Source organism: Brassica napus, chromosome A7 (assembly GCF_020379485.1).
Source record: "Brassica napus cultivar Da-Ae chromosome A7, Da-Ae, whole genome shotgun sequence".
NCBI classification, from domain to species: domain Eukaryota; kingdom Viridiplantae; phylum Streptophyta; class Magnoliopsida; order Brassicales; family Brassicaceae; genus Brassica; species Brassica napus.
This window is the reverse complement of record NC_063440.1, coordinates 24,449,341-24,468,446: the sequence shown is the minus strand read 5'-3', so window position 1 is coordinate 24,468,446 and position 19,106 is coordinate 24,449,341. Positions and strand designations below refer to the sequence as shown.

The 19,106-nt window shown below is 39.3% G+C and overlaps 4 protein-coding genes across 5 annotated transcripts; 3 read left to right on the top strand and 1 right to left on the bottom strand.

Moving 5' to 3' along the window:
* Nucleotides 1–26: 26 nt before the first annotated feature.
* Nucleotides 27–4,002, bottom strand: LOC111212659. Of its 2 annotated transcripts, none has more exons than XM_022714238.2 (8): nt 1,618–4,002; nt 1,490–1,523; nt 1,093–1,305; nt 941–1,030; nt 804–869; nt 630–721; nt 507–554; nt 27–322 (listed from the first exon to the last, which is right to left on the bottom strand). In XM_022714238.2, the coding sequence occupies exons 1-8, from the start codon at nt 2,016–2,018 to the stop codon at nt 205–207; spliced, it is 1,062 nt and encodes a 353-aa protein (XP_022569959.1). In that variant the 5' UTR covers nt 2,019–4,002; the 3' UTR covers nt 27–204. The 2 variants fall into 2 exon arrangements, with proteins under 2 accessions (XP_022569959.1, XP_048592077.1); XM_048736120.1 differs by having other exon boundaries at nt 224–322; nt 630–704; nt 1,618–2,078.
* A 298-nt stretch (nt 4,003–4,300) lies between these two features.
* On the top strand, nt 4,301–5,963 carry LOC111212661 (phenolic glucoside malonyltransferase 2-like). Its single transcript, XM_022714240.2, has one exon. It carries the CDS (start codon nt 4,396–4,398, stop codon nt 5,785–5,787), a length of 1,392 nt encoding a protein of 463 aa, XP_022569961.1. The 5' UTR covers nt 4,301–4,395; the 3' UTR covers nt 5,788–5,963.
* Nucleotides 5,964–13,736: 7,773 nt separating this feature from the next.
* LOC125576321 (phenolic glucoside malonyltransferase 2-like) lies at nt 13,737–15,588 on the top strand. The gene has a single exon (XM_048736119.1). It carries the CDS (start codon nt 14,075–14,077, stop codon nt 15,464–15,466), a length of 1,392 nt encoding a protein of 463 aa, XP_048592076.1. The 5' UTR covers nt 13,737–14,074; the 3' UTR covers nt 15,467–15,588.
* A 922-nt stretch (nt 15,589–16,510) lies between these two features.
* LOC125576320 (probable polygalacturonase At1g80170) lies at nt 16,511–18,910 on the top strand. The gene is made up of 9 exons (XM_048736118.1): nt 16,511–16,963; nt 17,032–17,160; nt 17,266–17,436; nt 17,533–17,553; nt 17,627–17,834; nt 17,915–17,996; nt 18,069–18,177; nt 18,252–18,368; nt 18,440–18,910. Exons 1-9 carry the CDS (start codon nt 16,580–16,582, stop codon nt 18,752–18,754), a joined length of 1,536 nt encoding a protein of 511 aa, XP_048592075.1. The 5' UTR covers nt 16,511–16,579; the 3' UTR covers nt 18,755–18,910.
* Nucleotides 18,911–19,106: the final 196 nt, after the last annotated feature.

Genomic DNA, 19,106 nt, shown 5'->3' with positions numbered 1-19,106 from the left:
CACTACCCTGCACACAAAGACTATATAAGTGATTATATCTGTTCCTTCAAAACTAACTTTGAATGTTATTATTTACAAAAAAAAAAAAAAATTGATAAAGAAGGCAGGAGAATAGGAGAGTGGACCTGAACCTGTACATGAGAGTCTTAAACATTTTTCTTTGTACTATGTTCTATAGGCATTCAAGTATATATATGCATTATGCTATCTATTACTATATGGTTCATCTGAGAAACATTTTGAGAGCCACAAGTACTTCAACTTCACGATCAAAGCAAATAATCCAAAGCATGGTAAGTGCATCAACCCAACAGCAGCATACCTGCAACGTCCATTTGAAAATTACTGTGTAGTGTTAAGGCCATTCAAGATCAAGAATCATTTTCATTGTCTACATTTCCAAAACCGAATGCAAAATGTTGGATAACCGGAAGTTAAGTCTTATCTCTACTTTTTGGTGTTCATAACTGATGCAAGGGACAGTGACACGAGTTTGGGTAGCGTACCATAAAGGAGCATAGGCTGATGATACATCCAAGAATGGGTATGGCCACCTGCACCAAACATATTGTAATACTAATCTGTTCATAGAAACATTAAAGAAGGATAGATTGAACCATGACAGGTACCAGAAGGAGACACAAGCATGAACGATCCATTGGAATAGCACGAATACGCCTGTCCATACCACAAAGTATGAAATCCTGAACAATGGGAATCGCTGTATACAAAGAAACCATCATTAAAGTAATCGTCACTACAATAATCATCATGTTTTTTGTTGTCTAAGAATACAAACTAACCAGAGAGTTCAAGAAAGTTTCACCGAGGAGGAAGACAGCGTTGACCGAGTGCATAACCACAATGAACTACAGTTCAAATGTTTGGTCAGAGCATACAGTTAACAAAATGTGTGACAGATTCTTGGTGAAGAACTTACAAAACTGAGACTGAAATCTTTGGATGTGAGAAAAGGGTAGATAATGAACCAAAACACACCATCTGTGAGCAATACTGCTCCTCCACAAGTCTACAATTCAAAAAACATGCTCAGAATCAGAGATAGACAAGAGCAGAGAACTCAACACTTACTTGATAAAGAGCCTGATGGATGTAACCCAATGTAGATGCAACTTGACGTGTAGACGTGTTGTGTCTCTCGTGTCCGTTTGAGAATTTAAACACATTCGAATTTTCGCCATTCATGGGAGGTCTATACGACCCTAGCTCTTCATCAGCTGTACTGACTCCGTTCAGACAATTCTCACCAGATTTATATCTGTATATGGACAACAAGGCTCCAAGCTGCATAATTATACCAACTCCAATTCAATGATTTTTAAAAATTCACTGTAATTTGGCTCATTAAAACACTTTGATTCCACATAGAAACACATCTAAGAATCAAATTTGATCTAGAACATATAGCTGATACTTATGAGTTGATAAAGCATATGCAGTACCATGACAAGGTGAAGAAAAGCCATACCCCAAAGTAGATTGTGACCAATATGAAAGTCAATCTGATGAGAACAATCAAGACTCATCAGAACAAGTGATGTAACTTATCTTCACAGTGGAATATGTTGATGTAACCACTAAAAAATGGGAACTCACTGAGTGTAAAAGATGAAGATGCTGGCTCCATCAGCTATGGCATTACCAGAGATGAGTCCCAAAAGAACAACAAAACCGAAAACTCGAAAACCTAAAAGCCAATTCGGATGAATCCTTGCCACGCAAGTATTCCAAGTTTCATCATCGTATACAACTCCTACCGGTTCTCTTTGATCATCAGCCTTGCGTTTTACAGGTCCTTCGTATTTCCAAATGAGGAAAGAAGATAGAAACAGGGACGTTAAGATGAAGATTGCGCAGACAAAGAATCTCCAGTTAAGCCAGTAACTTGGGATGTTTGTCTCTGCAGACATTGTTGGTTGCCACGTATGTTCTGTTGTACCTGTAACGAAACTCGAAAGATCAATTCGACTAAACACATTCGTCATCATCATCCTCATTCGGTTATTTTTTTTGGTTTAGCATGCATTAAACAAGAACAAGAAAACTTTAAACATCCATATTGCTTTCCAAGCAAGAAACAGATTCTTTACTTAACCAGAGCGAGACAAAAGAAACAGATTAAACAAGTATCACAGAATCGTAAAGGAGGTTGATAATACTTGAAGTAAGGCTTTGCTCCACTCAGGTATCAGATTCCGTGAGTAGAGGGAGATTTGGTTTTGTGTTCTTGTAATTAATTATCACTCTCCACTCCACACGTTTATAACAAATTTATGCATTTTATACTTGGAACCATTGATTCTCAAAGAAACCAAATCGAACGGTCATAAGAAAAGGTTCGAAAAAGCTGAAGACTGACGTAGACATTACCCCGTTGCATGCATTTACCATCCATAAATGGGCCACAGGCCCATTACATTTTACAATATTATTATAAAATTTAAAACCCTATTTTTTTGGTAATCATAAAACCCTAATTTACTTGTTCTTTATAATGCCCTGATTTTACTTGTTACTTGTTAGAGCCGTTATGATTTAGGTTTAATTTTTGCTCCTGGAGAGAGAGAGTTTGAAGATGGTTTTCGTGAAGCCCTCGATGTGGAAGAAAATAATAAAAGATCGAAGCTTCATCTGGATCAGATGCTTAGACAAGCGCATATAAGGGGTGCGGTGCAAGACGAACACCAAGGTGAATAAGACGCAAGCATAAGCATAAGAAAAGTGAAGCTCGCGGTTCTGCAATTTTGCGACGGTTGATGGGTCCGATAATGTCTAGAGCTTCAGAAAAGAATGTCCGTCCGTTAAATGTGGACCAGGTACTTACGTATTACGTTCAGGGAAGTCACGTTGATATGCACTATTATTGAAAGTGAGGAATGACGTATATATGTCTTCAAGAAGCATGACGACAAAGAAATGTTGACTCATAATCATAGATAATATATTCGTTTAATTATTTGTTTTGAGAACGTGATGAGATATAGACTTAAGATTTTGTGATGGTTTAAATTCAATTGCGGCTTTTTAAGGGATTGAGTTGGTTTTGGTAGTCGTATTCGATATATGCGTTTGATTTATGATTCTTTTCAAAACAATTCGGTATGATTATTGGGTGTGTTTTTTTTCTACTTGTGTTGGGATTATTATATTATGGTAGTTGCCTGGATCTTCTTAGATCCGGGTTTCCCATGGAATTTCAACAGAAAAGTAATTGGTCCTAAGACCATGATTATCCTTAAAGGTTTTTTAAAAAATATTATTTTTTTTTATTTTTCTTTGACTAAATAATTGTTTTTTTTAAACTCATCAATCGTGAACCGTCACATGTCGGTGACTCTCGAGAACATTCCAACAAACTTATCATAATCGATCCTTATCCCACATCTTTTGTGACCGCTTTTTAAACTTTTTGTGGATTCCAAAGGCGAAACACATAAAAATCTACAGAAATTTATGCTCTAATGTTTTACATATTAATGTTACTTTTTTTAAACTTCTTATGTGAATTTCAACATACCTCTTCAAAATGATGGTTTTTATCGGTCAATTTCAAATCAAATCTCTCTTCAAGACGGATAATAAATCCTTCCATCACCCTATTTAAATCAACAAACAAGGCTTTGATACTTGCTAAATTTGAGGATTATCGTTGGTTCTAGACATATATATTTTCATAAAAGTCAAATATTGGCTTATTGCATCATTGTTGACAATGCAGCCGCTGAATTTATCTTTCTTGAACAATTAAAGAACACACTCAAATCTTTTATCTCATACGAGATTATATGACTAGGAGTAAAGTCAATAGTAATGATAAAGATCTTTTCTACACTACTGAACCTTATTCATATAATTATTTAAGATAATAACCCAGTGATGCAACAATTGGTATTTATTTGATTAGTGATTACTAGTCTATGCCTAAAATCAATGGTTAACTTTTCTCAAATGGAAGTAGCAAGCGTTTGCATTAGTAAGATGAACTGCAATAATTATATAACTAACGTTCTTCGTGGGAGCTCTCTCATCTCGGGAGCTATTTTTGCTTCCAAGAACAGCATCATTTTCAAAAATTTCTAATCTTAGGAAGTTTATCTTCACTCAAATGTTTGTTGGTTTCAACATCAAACCGATACGTAAACAACTATAAACTAGTGTGGTTATAGCTGTTACATGTCCTAAATTGAAGAAAAATTATAAGTATAATTAAAAACGTGATTTTCCTGACAAGTTATCTTTTACCAACTAGGCGCACAAAATAGTATTATAAAAGGATCATGCCGTCTATTGTATGGTAAATGAAATCCAACACAACCTTCTCGGCTTTACCCAAAGTATTGTGTTCCCCTTGAATCTTCTGTTCCGTTATTACCAATGACAATACACATCGTTGAGGTTTCACAAGTCACCCCCGCTCCCAACTCAGACTCCGTCCTAAACTCCGCCAACTCGTTAGCAATCCCATTGAATTTCTTTGATCTACCATGGCTAGTGTTCCAGCCAGCCAAGCGAGTATTCTTCTACAGACTTATCGAGTCGACTCGTGAGCATTTCCACTCATTCATCCTCCCTAAGCTCAAGCTCTCCCTTTCCCTCGTCCTCCGCGACTACCTCCCTCTCTGCGGCCGCATCACTTGGGAGCTAAACGAGCCCAAACCTAGCATTGTCGTCTCTCAAAACGACGCCATTTTGGTTACCATAGCTGAAACTGACGCTGATTTCTCTCTTCTTTCCGGTTATGGACAACGTCCAGCTTCCGAGTTACACACTCTGATACCCGAAGTACTGGTTTCCGATGATTCAGCGACGGTCTTGTCTCTTCAAATCACGTTGTTCCCAGACCAAGGATTCTCCATTGGCGTCGCGGCACACCACGGCGTTTCAGACGGGAAAACGTCAACCATGTTCATCAAAGCTTGGGCTCACGTGTGCAAACAACACCTCGAAGAAAACAATGTCATCTTCTCTCTACCGGAGACTCTAACTCCGTCTCTTGATCGGTCGTTGATCAAAGATACAACAGGACTCGATGAACAGATGCTCAAGATCGTGAGATCTCTCAAACAAGGCAAACTCATCGGGAGCAGAAGCCTGAGTCCTATTCCTGCATGGGAACTTGGAGACGACTTCTTTTTCTCCACGCTAGTCCTGTCACGCGGTGACGTCGAAAGACTCCGAGAGCGAGTCAAGACCACGTCATCACCACCAAGTCAGCTCCACCTGTCGACTTTCGTCATCGCCTACGCTTACGTGTGGACATGCCTCGTGAAGGCGCGTGAAGGAAACATGGAGAGACCCGTGAGTTTCCTCTTCGTTGCGGATTTTAGAGAGCGACTTGACCCGCCGCTTCCGCCGACTTACTTCGGAAACTGCATGTTTCCGGCGGGTAGCTACGACAGCAAGACGGCGGGGGATTTTGCGGGAGAAGGAGGATTTGTAACAGCGGTGGAGATACTCAGCGGTTTGGTGAAAGGGTTTAGTTCAAGAAAGATAGAGACGATTGCGGAAGAATACAAGATGGTATTTGATTACGCGGAAGTGTCCTCACAGTTCGGGGCGGTTGCCGGGTCGACCCGGTTGTGTGTGTACGAGTCGTATTTCGGGTGGGGAAGACCCGTTAAGGTTGATGCTGTCTCCATTGATGGAAACAAAATCTCAATGGCAGAGAGACGCGACGAATCAGGTGGCATCGAGATCGGAATGTGCATGAATAAGGCTGAACTTGACATCGTCCTTGCTTTGTTCAAAAATGGTTTACAAAACTAAACGTTAAGCTTAAGCTTATTGTTCTTGTTTCTTGTAATGCTTTTGATTACTCACCGTCAGTTTCCTACATTGTTTTTTCGATAAAGGTTAAGCTTAGCTCATTGAGTTGTTCTTGTTTCTTGTAATGCTTTTGATTACTCAAACCACAAGTGTTATTGCAACGTGCTTTATTTATGAAAGCTAGCATTTGAGAAAGATAATCAACAGTTTTAAGCATGTCTCTGACCATAAAATAGCAAGCATTTACATATTTATTCTTTGAGTATTTGGATGAATGAGGTATTGAAAATATTTTACAACCATGATCTCCCGACAATGTTACTGCTAAGACTTATGCTTTTAAGAGATTGAGGAACACTTTCAAATCTTCTTAATAGTGGGAGTATTAAAAGTGGCATTGTCAGTAGTGGTACTTTGTGTCATTGTCAGTAGTGATACTTTGGGGAGATCTGGAACCATTGATTCTCGCAGAAACCAAATCGAACGGTCAAAAGGAAAGGTTCGAGAAAGCTAAAGACCAACGTAGTCATAGAGATGTCAATTGACTGTGCATATCCACATGGGTTCGTCCAGTACAATCTCATTATTTGGACATCCACATGGCTTTGTGACCTTTGTCCAGTACAATCTCATTATTTGGACATGTATGGTCAAAACCCCAATAGACCATGTCCAAATAAGACTAACCCCGATAAGACCATAATCAAATGCATTATTATCCGTGGAACCCAGAAAATAAAAGTAAATTTTTTTATTTTCTTTTGTAAATTTTACCAAAAAAAGTAACTTCATAGTTAGAGCTTGGCAGTAAAGAGGAGCAGGTACGTACGTTCATGGCAAGTCACGTTGATGTGCAATATTATGGGAAGTGAGCCTGACGACGACTAATCCATATTATTATATTTTCATTTAACTATTTTTTTCTAGAACATGACGAGTACTTAGATTTTGTGATGGTTTTCAATTGATGTTCTTTACGGATTTAATTGGATTTGATGTATTCCATATATGTTTTGATTCATGATTTTTTTTCAAAGCAATACGGTGTGTGATGATTATCGGGTGTTTTTAATGCTTCTTGTTGGAATTTTGTTACTTTCTCCATTTCTAAATAAGTGTCATTTTGACACAAAAAAAAAAACTATAATCACACTTATTATTATTGAAATATTATTATGAAACAGATGGAATATATGGTAAAAAAAAATTGTTGGGATCTAGGTAGGTAGAAAAAACACGATTATGATAATTAAATAATCTTAAATCATATGAGAAAGAGGCTTTAATATCATGATTAAAGGTTAATCGTATGATTTTCCTAAACGTTCTTGACTTTCGGACATGTATACAACAAGGTTCCTTTGTTGTACACCACTCATTCGCGGACAACAACTAGAAACGTTGTTTTGATATATGGGAGTGAGTTTCTTTTGCAAAAAAAGTGAGTCCATAAGCAACTATGAAAATTTTCTTAGTAACCAAAGAGTGAATATTTTAACAAATATACGGACTGTTCCTACAAGAAGTACTAGTTTAATGGTAACTATAGCTTTACTTTGTTTATGCAAACTAGCATTTTAGGAGATTATCACTGGTTCTAACTTCTAAGCATATTTTTGATCATAAAAGGCAAGTATTTCATATTTACTCTTTGAGTTCTTGGGTGGTAAGGTAAAGCACTTATTATCATTGTTGACAATGCTACTGCTAATATTTTCTCTTACAAAATTGAAGAACACGTTCAAACTTCTTATTTTTTTTAACACAAGAACACATTCAAACTTATAACTTTATAATCTTCTAAGAGATTGATTTAGTAATAGTATATTCAATATCTTTTCTATGCTTAAAATCAATGGTATCTTTCGCAAACGCAAGCAGCAAGCGTCTGCATCAATATGATGAAATGCAATAAATACTAATCACAACACTCTCGTCCAATGAGCTATTTCTGCTGGAGCAGCATCATTTTCAGATTTTCTAATCGTAGAAAGTTGTCTTAAAATAAGTAAACGATCTTAGTCAAATGTTTTGTCGGTTTTCAACATCAAAACGAAAACGTAACAATTATTAGTTTTAGATTCGTTTGGTTAAACATCATATTTAAGAGTCTGTATAAAAAAACGTGGTTTTACCACCAACTACGTTCGCAAAATAATATTATAAAGATTGTGTCGCGCATTGTATGCTTTTTCCAAAGTATTGTGTTCCCCTTTCTCTCGTTACCACCAATGACAATGCACGTAGTTGAGGTTTCCCGAGTCACCCCCGCTCCCAACTCGGCCAACTCGCTCGCAATCCCGTTGACTTTCTTCGACATACCATGGCTAGTGTTCAACCCTGTCAAGCGAGTCTTCTTCTACAAGATCACCGAGTCGATGTTGGATTAAGCTTGAAAGAAAAGGAAACTTGAGAAATAAGTTAAAGTCCTAATCTTACCGAGTTATGGAAATTAGGAATATTAATATGTTTAGGAGTTATCTAGATATATTACCTAATAGGATTAGGAGTTATTAATCTCTATATAAGAAGATGCAAGAGTGTTGCATAACTTGTGGTTTAGAGATTGAGAGATTGTGAGCTTAAGGTTTTTGAGTTATTTTTCCTTAAGATAATAAGAGAGTTATTCTTATTCATGATTGAGTTCTTGAGATTTCTAAACTATATTTGGTATCAGAGCAACAGGTTAGATACTGGATCTGTAATAAGTTTCTTTTGCTCAAACCCTAATTTCGGACTTCAACAAACGTCACGGCTAACTATAATGGTTATGGGGGCGAATGTATTCAAGTTAGACTCGCCTAAGTCTGACACGGATAAAGAGATGACGACGATGAGTAAGGTTGCGGTTCAATCTCAGATAACCCTCTTACATCGCAAATCAAAGAAGAAGAAGAAGAAGAAGAAGCACAAGAGGATATCTGGTGGTGATGAGATAGTAAAAACTAAAGGCTCCAAAGTTAATCGACGTCATGAGAAAGCACTCATTAACAGTGATGATTATGGTGCTAAGAGAGATCAGAGAAAGAGAAGGCGTGTTGATTCTGATGTGGGAAATACAACACACAAACCTAGGAAGAAAAAGAGTATGCTTGCAATGATTGCGATTAAATGTGGTGTACAGTTAACCACCAGTGAGAGAATGGCTGAAGACTTCGAGAAACTGACAGGAGGGATACTACTCTCTAGGAACGAAGACGGCTTGGTTTTCTACCGAGGAAAGAACTTTTTGTCACCAGAAATAGATGAGGCATTGGTGGAGCAAGAAAAACTTGTAAGGAGTTTACAAGAAGAAGAAGAGGCACGTTTAGAAGAAGGATCATCGGCCCTGATTGTCATAAGTACTGAACCTAGTAATGAACTTGTTTATGCTGGTACTCTTGGTAAAACACGTGACTTGACAGGTAAGTGGGGAATGAATCTGAACGATGGTCACCATGCAGAAGAAGTGAAACACGAGGTTAAAGAACTGAGGCATAAGAATCTTGTCAGGAAGCTGGAAAAGAAATTTGTTATTGCTGAGAGAAAGCTATTAAAAGCTGAATGTGGTTTGGTTAAAGTGGAAGAGTACCTACAGCCAGCAGAGCAGAGAGCAGACATAGAAAGCATAACTGGTGAAGAGAGGTTTATATGCCGCAAGCGTGGTTCGAATATGAAAGCTTTCTTGCTTATAGGTAGGCGAGGAGTGTTTAATGGCACGGTTGAGAACAAGCACTTGCACTGGAAATACGGAGAACTGGTCAAAAGGAAGGCTTTAGCACGTTCCATTAAACTCCAACGACACGAGGGATGTATAAAAGAAACTTTGGCAATGCATGCAAGAGCAGAACGGATGGGAGTTGAAACTGAACTTATGGAGAAAATAGAAGACTTCAGGAGAGTGAAGAAGCTTCTGACTGATGTGAGATTCGAGCCTGTTTCTTCAAGAAAAACATTGTTACCTTCAAGAGAGCAGATGAGAACAAAGGAACTATTATTAGAAAAACACTTAGAGGAAAACGAGGAACAGAAGGTAAGTGTGTTGTCGTGTATGCATATCTTGAGATATACTCGCACTGAAGTAGAAAGTGAGAGAGTAAAGCTCAACAGAGTAGCTGAGACTAAGGGATTTGCGCATGACTTGGAAGATCAACTAAGAGAATTGGAAAAGAAAGATGATACAAAAATATCATAAGTTTAATGGATGTGAACAATCCCAGTTCCCAATCCTCTGTCAATCTTGCTTTTGTGACAATCTTTACTTGAGAATGGTAATAGCAGATTATAAGATAGAATGCAAGGTACGTACATGGTTCTTTACTGTGTTTAGGTGGCAGCCTAGCCGGACTGAGAGATACAAGAAACCAGACATATGTCAGACTTACTCCAAGTTGAAGAACAGATGCCAAGTCTGTCTTCTGGATCTTGAGAAAGGTCTTCCTGTTCAGGTCAGTGACACGGCCTTCAACATTACTACTCACGGGAAAGAGAAGCACTTTAGTGCTACAGAGGAAGATATCAATCATAAGTCAACTATACTGGAGAATGAGAAAGATCAACTTAGAAAGTTATACTTAGAGGACTTGAGGGGTCAAAATCTTCAACGGTTGGCTGCATCAGATGGATTGTCGATGGAGAAAACTAAATTTCAAGTTGAGAGCAAACACAGTAATGAAAAAAAAGAAGAGTTACAAGAAAAAACAGAGTACATTACACGAGAGGTTTTCTCAATGTATCTCATGAGAGAGCATGAAGAACTTGTGAATAAAATGGTGGAGGAACATTCAAAGTGGCGTACTAAGATACAGCATGAACGAGTTGACCTCGTGTTGGGCATTGAGACGCAGAAAAGAGAGTTCGGGTATTGTATTAAAGACAAACGGGAAGAATTTTTAAATTCTTCAAGGGAGAGAGAGAAGTTTTCTGAGCAAGAGAAGTTGGAAGAGGAGAATATACAGTTTCTAAAATTAGTAAAGAAAGAACACGCCCAAGTGGAACTTAAGAGGCTAGAGAATCTAAAAGTTGAAATCGATATCTCCACTGAAGTTTTTAACTGGGAGATGGTTGTGAGTTTCGACATGAGTAATCTGGATGGAATGGATAATTATAGTATGATACATACACCAATGAAATATGAGTTGAAACTATCAAAGTCTAAAGTTGAAAGACACAGTGATGCTGCAAGATACATGAGGAATGTCGGCTGTCATAAGGCCAGACGGGAGCTATCTTGCTGTGTAATGATGATAAGACGAGATATGCAAAGATTCGAAGCGTTTCGTAGAACTGCGATGAAGATACATGCAACTACTGAGATACCAATTGTTGGAGATATTGGTAGAGGTCATAGAACTGACTTGGATGATGGCAAGAGCGTGGCAGGACATATATTTTATGATAATGAAAGATCAATTATGTGGAGTTCAAGCAAACAAGAGATTCTTGTGTTACCGTCATGTGCAGCTGAAGGCATAGCAGGGACTGAAGCTATGGAACAAGCTATATGGCTTCAAGAGATATATTGGCATACACCTGAGAGTGAACAGAGAAGCGATATTGTGATGAAAGCATTTGGGAAACTGAAGCTCAAAGAAATTAGAGGTATTGAAGAAGACTTGTCGAAAATGGATTTCAAGCTTAAGGGGGAGAATGTTGGATTAAGCTTGAAAGAAAAGGAAACTTGAGAAATAAGTTAAAGTCCTAATCCTACCGAGTTATGGAAATTAGGAATATTAATATGTTTAGGAGTTATCTAGATATATTACCTAATAGGATTAGGAGTTATTAATCTCTATATAAGAAGATGCAAGAGTGTTGCATAACTTGTGGTTTAGAGATTGAGAGATTGTGAGCTTAAGGTTTTTGAGTTATTTTTCCTTAAGATAATAAGAGAGTTATTCTTATTCATGATTGAGTTCTTGAGATTTCTAAACTATAGTCGAGTCGTGAGCATGTCCACTCATTCATCCTCCCTAAGCTCAAGCTCTCCCTTTCCCTCGTCCTCCGCGACTACCTCCCTCTCTGCGGCCGCATCACTTGGGAGCTAAACGAGCCCAAACCTAGCATTGTCGTCTCTCAAAACGACGCCATTTTGGTTACCATAGCTGAAACTGACGCTGATTTCTCTCTTCTTTCCGGTTATGGACAACGTCCAGCTTCCGAGTTACACACTCTGATACCCGAAGTACTGGTTTCCGATGATTCAGCGACGGTCTTGTCTCTTCAAATCACGTTGTTCCCAGACCAAGGATTCTCCATCGGCGTTGCCGCACACCACGGCGTTTTAGACGGAAAAATGTCAACCATGTTCGTCAAAGCATGGGCTCATTTGTGCAAACAACACCTCGAAGAAACCACAGTCCTTTTCTCTCTACCGGAGACTCTAACTCCGTCTCTTGATCGGTCGTTGATTAAAGATACAACCGGACTCGATGAACAGATGCTTAACATCGTGAGATCTCTCAAACAAGGCAAACTCATCGGGAGCAGAAGCCTAAACTCTACTCCGGCCTCGGAACGCGGAGACGACGTCGTATTCGCCACGCTCGTGCTCTCACGCGGTGACGTCGAGAGACTCCGGGAGCGAGTCAAGAACGAGTCGCCAGATCCGAGTCAGCTCCACCTGTCCACTTTCGTCATCTCCTACGCTTACATGTGGACATGCCTCGTGAAGGCGCGTGGAGGGGACATGGAGAGATCCGTGAGTTTCCTCTTCGTTGGAGATTTCAGAGAGCGGCTCGACCCGCCGCTTCCGGCGACTTACTTCGGGAACTGCATGTTTCCGGCGGGCAGCTATGATAATACGGCGGCCGAGTTTGCTGGAGAGGGAGGTTTTGTAGCGGCGGTGGAGATACTCAGCGGTTTGGTGAGAGGTTTGAGTTCACGAAAATTAGAGACGATCGCGGAAGAATTCAAGATTAGTTTTGATTGCGTGGGTGTGACGTCACAGTTCGGGACGCTAGCCGGGTCGACCCGGTTGGGAGTATACGACTCGGATTTCGGGTGGGGAAGACCTGTTAAGGTTGATGTTGTCTCCATTGAAGGAAACACAATCTCAATGGCTGAGAGACGTGACGAATCAGGTGGCATCGAACTGGGACTGTGCATGAAGAAGGCTGACTTGGGCATCGTCCTTACTTTGTTCAACAATGGCTTACAAAACTAAACGTTAGTTTCCTACATTTTTTCAATAAAAGCTAAGCTCATTGAGTTGTTATTGTTTCTTGTGATGCTTTTGATTATTACTCGAAGCACAAGTGTTGCTTACATGGTTATTATTACTACTACATGCTTTATTTAAGAAATTAAAGCTAGCATTTGAAGATGCTAATCATTAGTTCTAAGCATGTCACTAACCCTAATATAAGCAAGCATTGCCTCTTTTTTTCTTTGAGTATTTGGATGAATGAGGTGTTGAAAGTATCTTGCAGTCATTGCTCACAATCTTGAAATGGTGAGTTTTCAATCTACTTATACTAGGAGTATCAAAAAGTGGCATTGTATAATAATAGTGATAGTGAAAATACGTTCAAGATTATTCTCCTCAAATTACTTATTTTCTTTGGCTTCTAGCGGCAACATCATTTTCAATTATTGGACCTTATTACTAAACCTATCCGCATAGGCAAAACTTTCTGGATTATATATGTCATGATCAAGAGAGGAATAAGGAGTTAAAAGAAGAATAGAAGTCACCAACAAGAAAGTTCATGCACAAGAGGACGAAGTAGCTTTGCGAGATTATAAAAATAGCCATCTCGGTGACTCCAGATGTTTTTTAAGGAGGCTTCTAATGAATGTTAGTGTTTAGTAAACAAATAATTATTTTTAAACAAATATACGGACTGTTCCTACAACAAGTACTAGTTTAATGGTCGTTAGTTTACAGCTCACTTTGTTTATGAAGACTAGCATTTGCGGAAGATTATCATTGGTTCTAGGTATATATTTGATCATAAAAAGGCAAGTATTGCATATTTATACTCTCCCAGTGTTTTGGGATGAACATAAGACTATTGTAAGAATCTTATTATCACTGGTGACAAAGCTGCCGCTAATATGCTTGCTCTTACAAAACTGAAGAACACATCCAAATATCTTTAGTCTTAGCACATGATCCTCACGTGCTCATAATAACCCACCCTATGGCTTAGACAAGCTTCTTCTTCATCCACTCCACTTGAACCTTATCTCAAGATTCTCAACTTATATTCTTCAAACCAAGTTTCAGATTTCTTCATGTCGAATCATATCCAACATTTATAAAGGATCGTGTCGAGTATTGGATGTTTTGTTTCGTCACCACCAAATGACAATACACGTCGTTGAGGTTTCCCGAGTCACCCCCGCTCCTGACTCGGACTCGGTCCTAAACTCAGCCAACTCACTCACAATCCCGTTGACTTTCTTCGACCTACCATGGCTAGTGATCAACCCCGCCAAGCGACTCTTCTTCTACAGACTCACCGAGTCGACTCGCGAGCATTTCCGCTCCTCCATCCTCCCAAAGCTCAAGCTCTCCCTTTCCCTCGTCCTCCGCAACTACCTCCCTCTCGCCGGCCGCCTCATCTCCCACCCAAACGAGCCCAAACCGAGCATCGTCGTCTCCCAAAACGACTCCGTTTCACTAACCATCGCCGAAACTGACGCTGACTTCTCTCTTCTCTCCAGCTACGGACAACGTCCAGCTTGGGAGTTACACACTCTCATACCCGACCTACCTGTCTCCGATGACTCAGCAACCGTCTTATCTCTTCAAATCACGTTGTTCCCTGGCCAAGGATTCTCCATCGGCGTCGCCGCACACCACGCCGTTTTAGACGGAAAAACGTCAACCATGTTCGTCAAAGCTTGGGCTCACACGTGCAAACGAGACAACACAGTCGTCGCCCCTCTACCGGAGACTCTAACTCCGTCTCTCGACCGGTCGTTGATCAAAGATACAACGGGACTCGATGAACAGATGCTCAAGATCGTGAGAGCTCTCAACGACGACGGCAGAATCGTCGGGAGGAGGAGAAACCTGAGCTCTATTCCGGCTTGGGAGCGCGGAGACGACGGCGTCTTCGCCACGCTCGTGCTGTCGCGCGGCGACGTCGAGAGGCTCCGGGAGCGAGTCGAGAACGAGTCGTCATCTCCGAGTGAGCTTCTTCACCTGTCGACTCTCGTCGTCGCCTACGCTTACGTGTGGACGTGCCTCGTGAAGGCGCGCGGAGGAGACATGGAGAGGCCCGTGAGTTTCCTCTTCGTCGCGGATTTCAGAGAGCGGCTCGATCCGCCGCTTCCGGCGACTTACTTCGGGAACTGCATGTTTCCGGCGGGGTGCTTCAACAGCAAGACGGCGGGGGATTTCGCGGGAGAGGGAGGGTTCGTGTCGGCGGTGGAGATACTCAGCGGTTTGGTGAAAGGGTTGAGTTCGAGGAAGATAGAGACTATAGCGGAAGAATTCAAGATTGGTTTTGATTGCGTGGGTGTGACGTCACATTTAGGGTCGTTAGCCGGGTCGACCCGGTTGGGTGTATACGAGTCCGATTTCGGGTGGGGAAGACCCGTTAAGGTTGATGTCGTCTCGATTGAAAGAAACACAATCTCAATGGCTGAGAGACGTGACGAATCAGGTGGCATTGAGCTCGGACTGTGCATGAAGAAGGCTGAAATGGACATTGTCATTGGTTTGTTCAACAGTGGTTTACAGAACTAAACTCTGTTTTGTTTCCTACAGAATTTCAAATAATTTTAAGCTTCATTGAGTTGCTTCTTGTTTCTTGTTGGTTATTACAACGAACTTTATTTATGAAAGCAAGCATTTGAGGAAGATTATCATTAGTTTTTAGCATGTCTCTGAATCATAAAAGAGCAAGCGTTTGCATCTTTGAGTATTTGGATAAATGAGCTAGGCGTTGAAAGTATCTTGCAATCATATATTGCCCACAATGTTACTGCTAATACTTTGATACTTTTAGGAGATTGAAGAACACTTTCAAATTGTGAGTCTTCTATCTTTTTATAGTAGGAGTATCAGAAGTGGAATTTGCCAATAGTGATAGTGAAAATATGTTCAATGATTATTCTCCGGAAATGACTTATTTTCTTTGGCTTCAAATTCTTGGACCTTATCACCAAACAATTCAAAGTTGTCTTGACATGAGGATGTAATTATCTACAAAACAAAGTACACAAGATAAGTTATAAACCTACCATCAGTCACATTCTACCTACCACTCTCATTCAACAATCATTTGAAGTTAGATTCTAAGCAACTTGAAGCACACAATCTTCAAATCCCACTGCCAAAAAAAAAACCCCTGGACCATACATATTCATTGTAGAAGCTCAATTCAGAACGTGATTTCATACATACAAGTGATATGGAAAGGCATGACACTTAGTTTGCGTGTTATGCCAACTGCCAACTACTTGTCTGAGACAATTTGTTTATGCTTCTCGTTAAAAAGAAGATACAACCCATTAGAAAGCTCACCTTTTCAATATATCTGCAATGAGTACAAGTACACAAGTACAACAAACTCGTTAACCTAGTACTTCTATATATATCTTTTGCTATGGAAAACAACATCTCGAGGTTGAGGTATAAAAAAGCGCAAAGCTTTCTGGTCCTTCTTTCTAGTTTTGTCTTCTAGATTCCAGGGGACCAATATTGACAACTATGTTGACCAAGAAAATCTGTGTAGAGGTTTTGGAGTAAAGCAAAAGAAGTGGAAAGGCACATGCCTTGTGCTTTAAGTTTAGATGTGTTGAAAAATATGAGGTTTTCTTCATTTACTTTTAAGCCAAGCCAATACAAAACCCACAAATGTCCTTAATTAGTCCGCTTATAAATCCAAACAATGTATCATCTACTACAAACCAAACATGTTTGCATAGAATCTCATTACTTAACTATACAGAAAAAAATCTTTCTCGTTGCGTTTTCTTAAAGAATAAGATGGATAGGCTCTTCATTTTTTCTCTCTTGGCTCTGTTAATGGTAACCTCTTGTCGAGCTTCAGGAGAAACAGCTTATAGGGAGCTTGATATTCTTGGAGAGCTTGAGAACCTTGATGTACCTCAGGATGATATTGACGATGACGTGACGTTCTTTGATTTCTCTTTGTTTACAAGCCAATTTTCTGGTAAGAATCTGGTGAATGTAGATAGCTTTGGTGCAGCTGGAGATGGAGTTTCTGACGATACTCAGGTGCGTTTGACATATTTATATGCCCCAAAACCACCACTAGTCTGATGCAATGCTCTTCTTATAATCAGGCATTTGTAAGTGCATGGAAGATAGCCTGCTCTGCACCAAGATCCGTGTTACTGGTTCCACAAGGACGTAGCTATTTAGTAAACGCAACGAAATTCAATGGTCCATGTCAAGAAAATTTGATTATTCAGGTAATCTCTTAACATTTTAAAATTCTTTTTGAGATGATACATGTTAGCTATACACAACATATTACAATATTGTCTTATGCATATTTTAAAACTTGATTTTTATAGATTGATGGAACAATCGTTGCACCAGATGATCCCAGCCAATGGAACCCGAGATTCCAAAGGGTTTGGCTCGAGTTTTCCAAACTCCAAGGAGTTATTTTCCAAGGAAATGGAGTCATTGATGGTTCTGGTACCAAATGGTGGGCTGCTTCTTGCAAGAAGAACAAGTCAAACGTAACATCTTCTTCTATAACACAACTTGAACATTACTTCTAGTTCTAAACTGAAAAAAAAAATCTGACACATATCTTTCTTTGTTTTCTCTTATAGCCTTGCATAGGTGCACCAACGGTATGATTTTGTTTCTCCTTTTGGTGTTCATCTACCATTTATTTCTGTTCAACTAAGCTCTTGATATATACAGGCACTAACTATAGAATCAAGTTCAAATGTGTATGTGAGAGGCCTAACAATCCGGAACAGCCAACAGATGCATTTGATCATAGCTCGGTCAAACACTGTTAGAGTCTCTAGAGTTATGGTCACATCTCCAGGAGACAGTCCAAACACTGACGGAATCCACATTACTGCATCAACTAATGTTATAGTCCAAGACTGTAAAATCAGCACAGGTTCTTCCCCAAATCATATACTAAACTGCTAAAATTAAACTCATAATATTATACCACTTAAAAAAAAACTTGATAAACAGGAGATGATTGCGTCTCAATTGTGAATGCAAGCTCGAGGATAAAGATGAAGAAAATATACTGTGGACCAGGGCATGGAATCAGGTAAACCATCTCTATCTAACCTTGTCAAACCAAACACTTCTCAAGATTCTTACATGCATTCTTGTTCTTTAGCATTGGAAGCCTTGGAAGAGGAAACTCGACAGCAACTGTCTCAGCTATTGTGTTAGACACTGCTGTCTTAAAGAACACAACTAATGGTCTAAGAATCAAGACATGGCAGGTAAAATCTCAATTCTTGATTCTTGCTTATTTTATACTTTTGGTTCCTGAAAACTATGATGATCTTCAAAACAGGGCGGTAATGGTTACGTAAAGGGTGTACGTTTTGAGAACGTAGAGATGCATGACGTAGCGAATCCCATTATAATCGATCAGTTCTACTGTGATTCGCCATCAACTTGTCAAAATCAGGTTTCTTTCTTCTTCACAAAAACCATTGACTCAAGATGACATCAAGAATCTTTAATCATTTTTTTTTGCAGACATCAGCAGTTCACATAACGGAGATAATGTACAGAAACATAACCGGAACCACAAAAAGCAAAAACGCTATCAAGTTTGCGTGCAGTGACGCAGTTCCTTGCAGCCACATTGTTCTCAACAACGTCAATTTGGAAGGCAATGATGGAAAAGTAGAAGCATATTGTAACTCAGCTGAAGGGTTTGGTTATGGAGTGGTTCATCCCTCTGCTGATTGTCTGGATTCACATGACAATAAGGGCTTGGACCAAACTCAGTATTTGTCAGAAACTGTTTTGGTCGGTGAAGATGCTAAAAATGCTCACGACGAGCTTTAACATAGCTGTACGCATTTACCTTAGCACTTAAGTATCTATACTATTAAAGCAGGATCGTATTGTCATAATTACCTTAGGGGCATGTTTCATTCAATAACATTGCATGTTTCATTAAGGACAATTAAGTAATATTAATAACAAATTTATATTGGGTCATTATTTTTGGATCCAGCCCAAATCAAATATCTCTTGGGGCATTTGGGCCTATTAAAAAATCAGATTCAATTCTCACTTTTTTTTTTCCTTTGGGCCATTGAGTCCAAGTTCAAATAATTTTTTTTCAATTATTCTTAATTATTATTTTTTTTCTTTTCTTAATATAATTTAAGCATTCATAAAAATAATTGAATTT

Bases quoted from the DNA above. Each gene is read 5' to 3' on its own strand.
- LOC111212659 (XM_022714238.2), bottom strand. From the start codon at position 2,018: ATGAGGATGATGATGACGAATGTGTTTAGTCGAATTGATCTTTCGAGT. The intron at 722-803 runs GTTAGTTTGTAT...CTTTGTATACAG, and splicing joins AAACTTTCTTGAACTCTCTG to CGATTCCCATTGTTCAGGAT. The intron at 555-629 runs GTACCTGTCATG...TGTTTGGTGCAG, and splicing joins CATGCTTGTGTCTCCTTCTG to GTGGCCATACCCATTCTTGG.
- LOC111212661 (XM_022714240.2), top strand. From the start codon at position 4,396: ATGACAATACACATCGTTGAGGTTTCACAAGTCACCCCCGCTCCCAAC.
- LOC125576321 (XM_048736119.1), top strand. From the start codon at position 14,075: ATGACAATACACGTCGTTGAGGTTTCCCGAGTCACCCCCGCTCCTGAC.
- LOC125576320 (XM_048736118.1), top strand. From the start codon at position 16,580: ATGTCCTTAATTAGTCCGCTTATAAATCCAAACAATGTATCATCTACT. The intron at 17,161-17,265 runs GTAATCTCTTAA...TGATTTTTATAG, and splicing joins AAGAAAATTTGATTATTCAG to ATTGATGGAACAATCGTTGC. The intron at 18,369-18,439 runs GTTTCTTTCTTC...TTTTTTTTGCAG, and splicing joins CATCAACTTGTCAAAATCAG to ACATCAGCAGTTCACATAAC.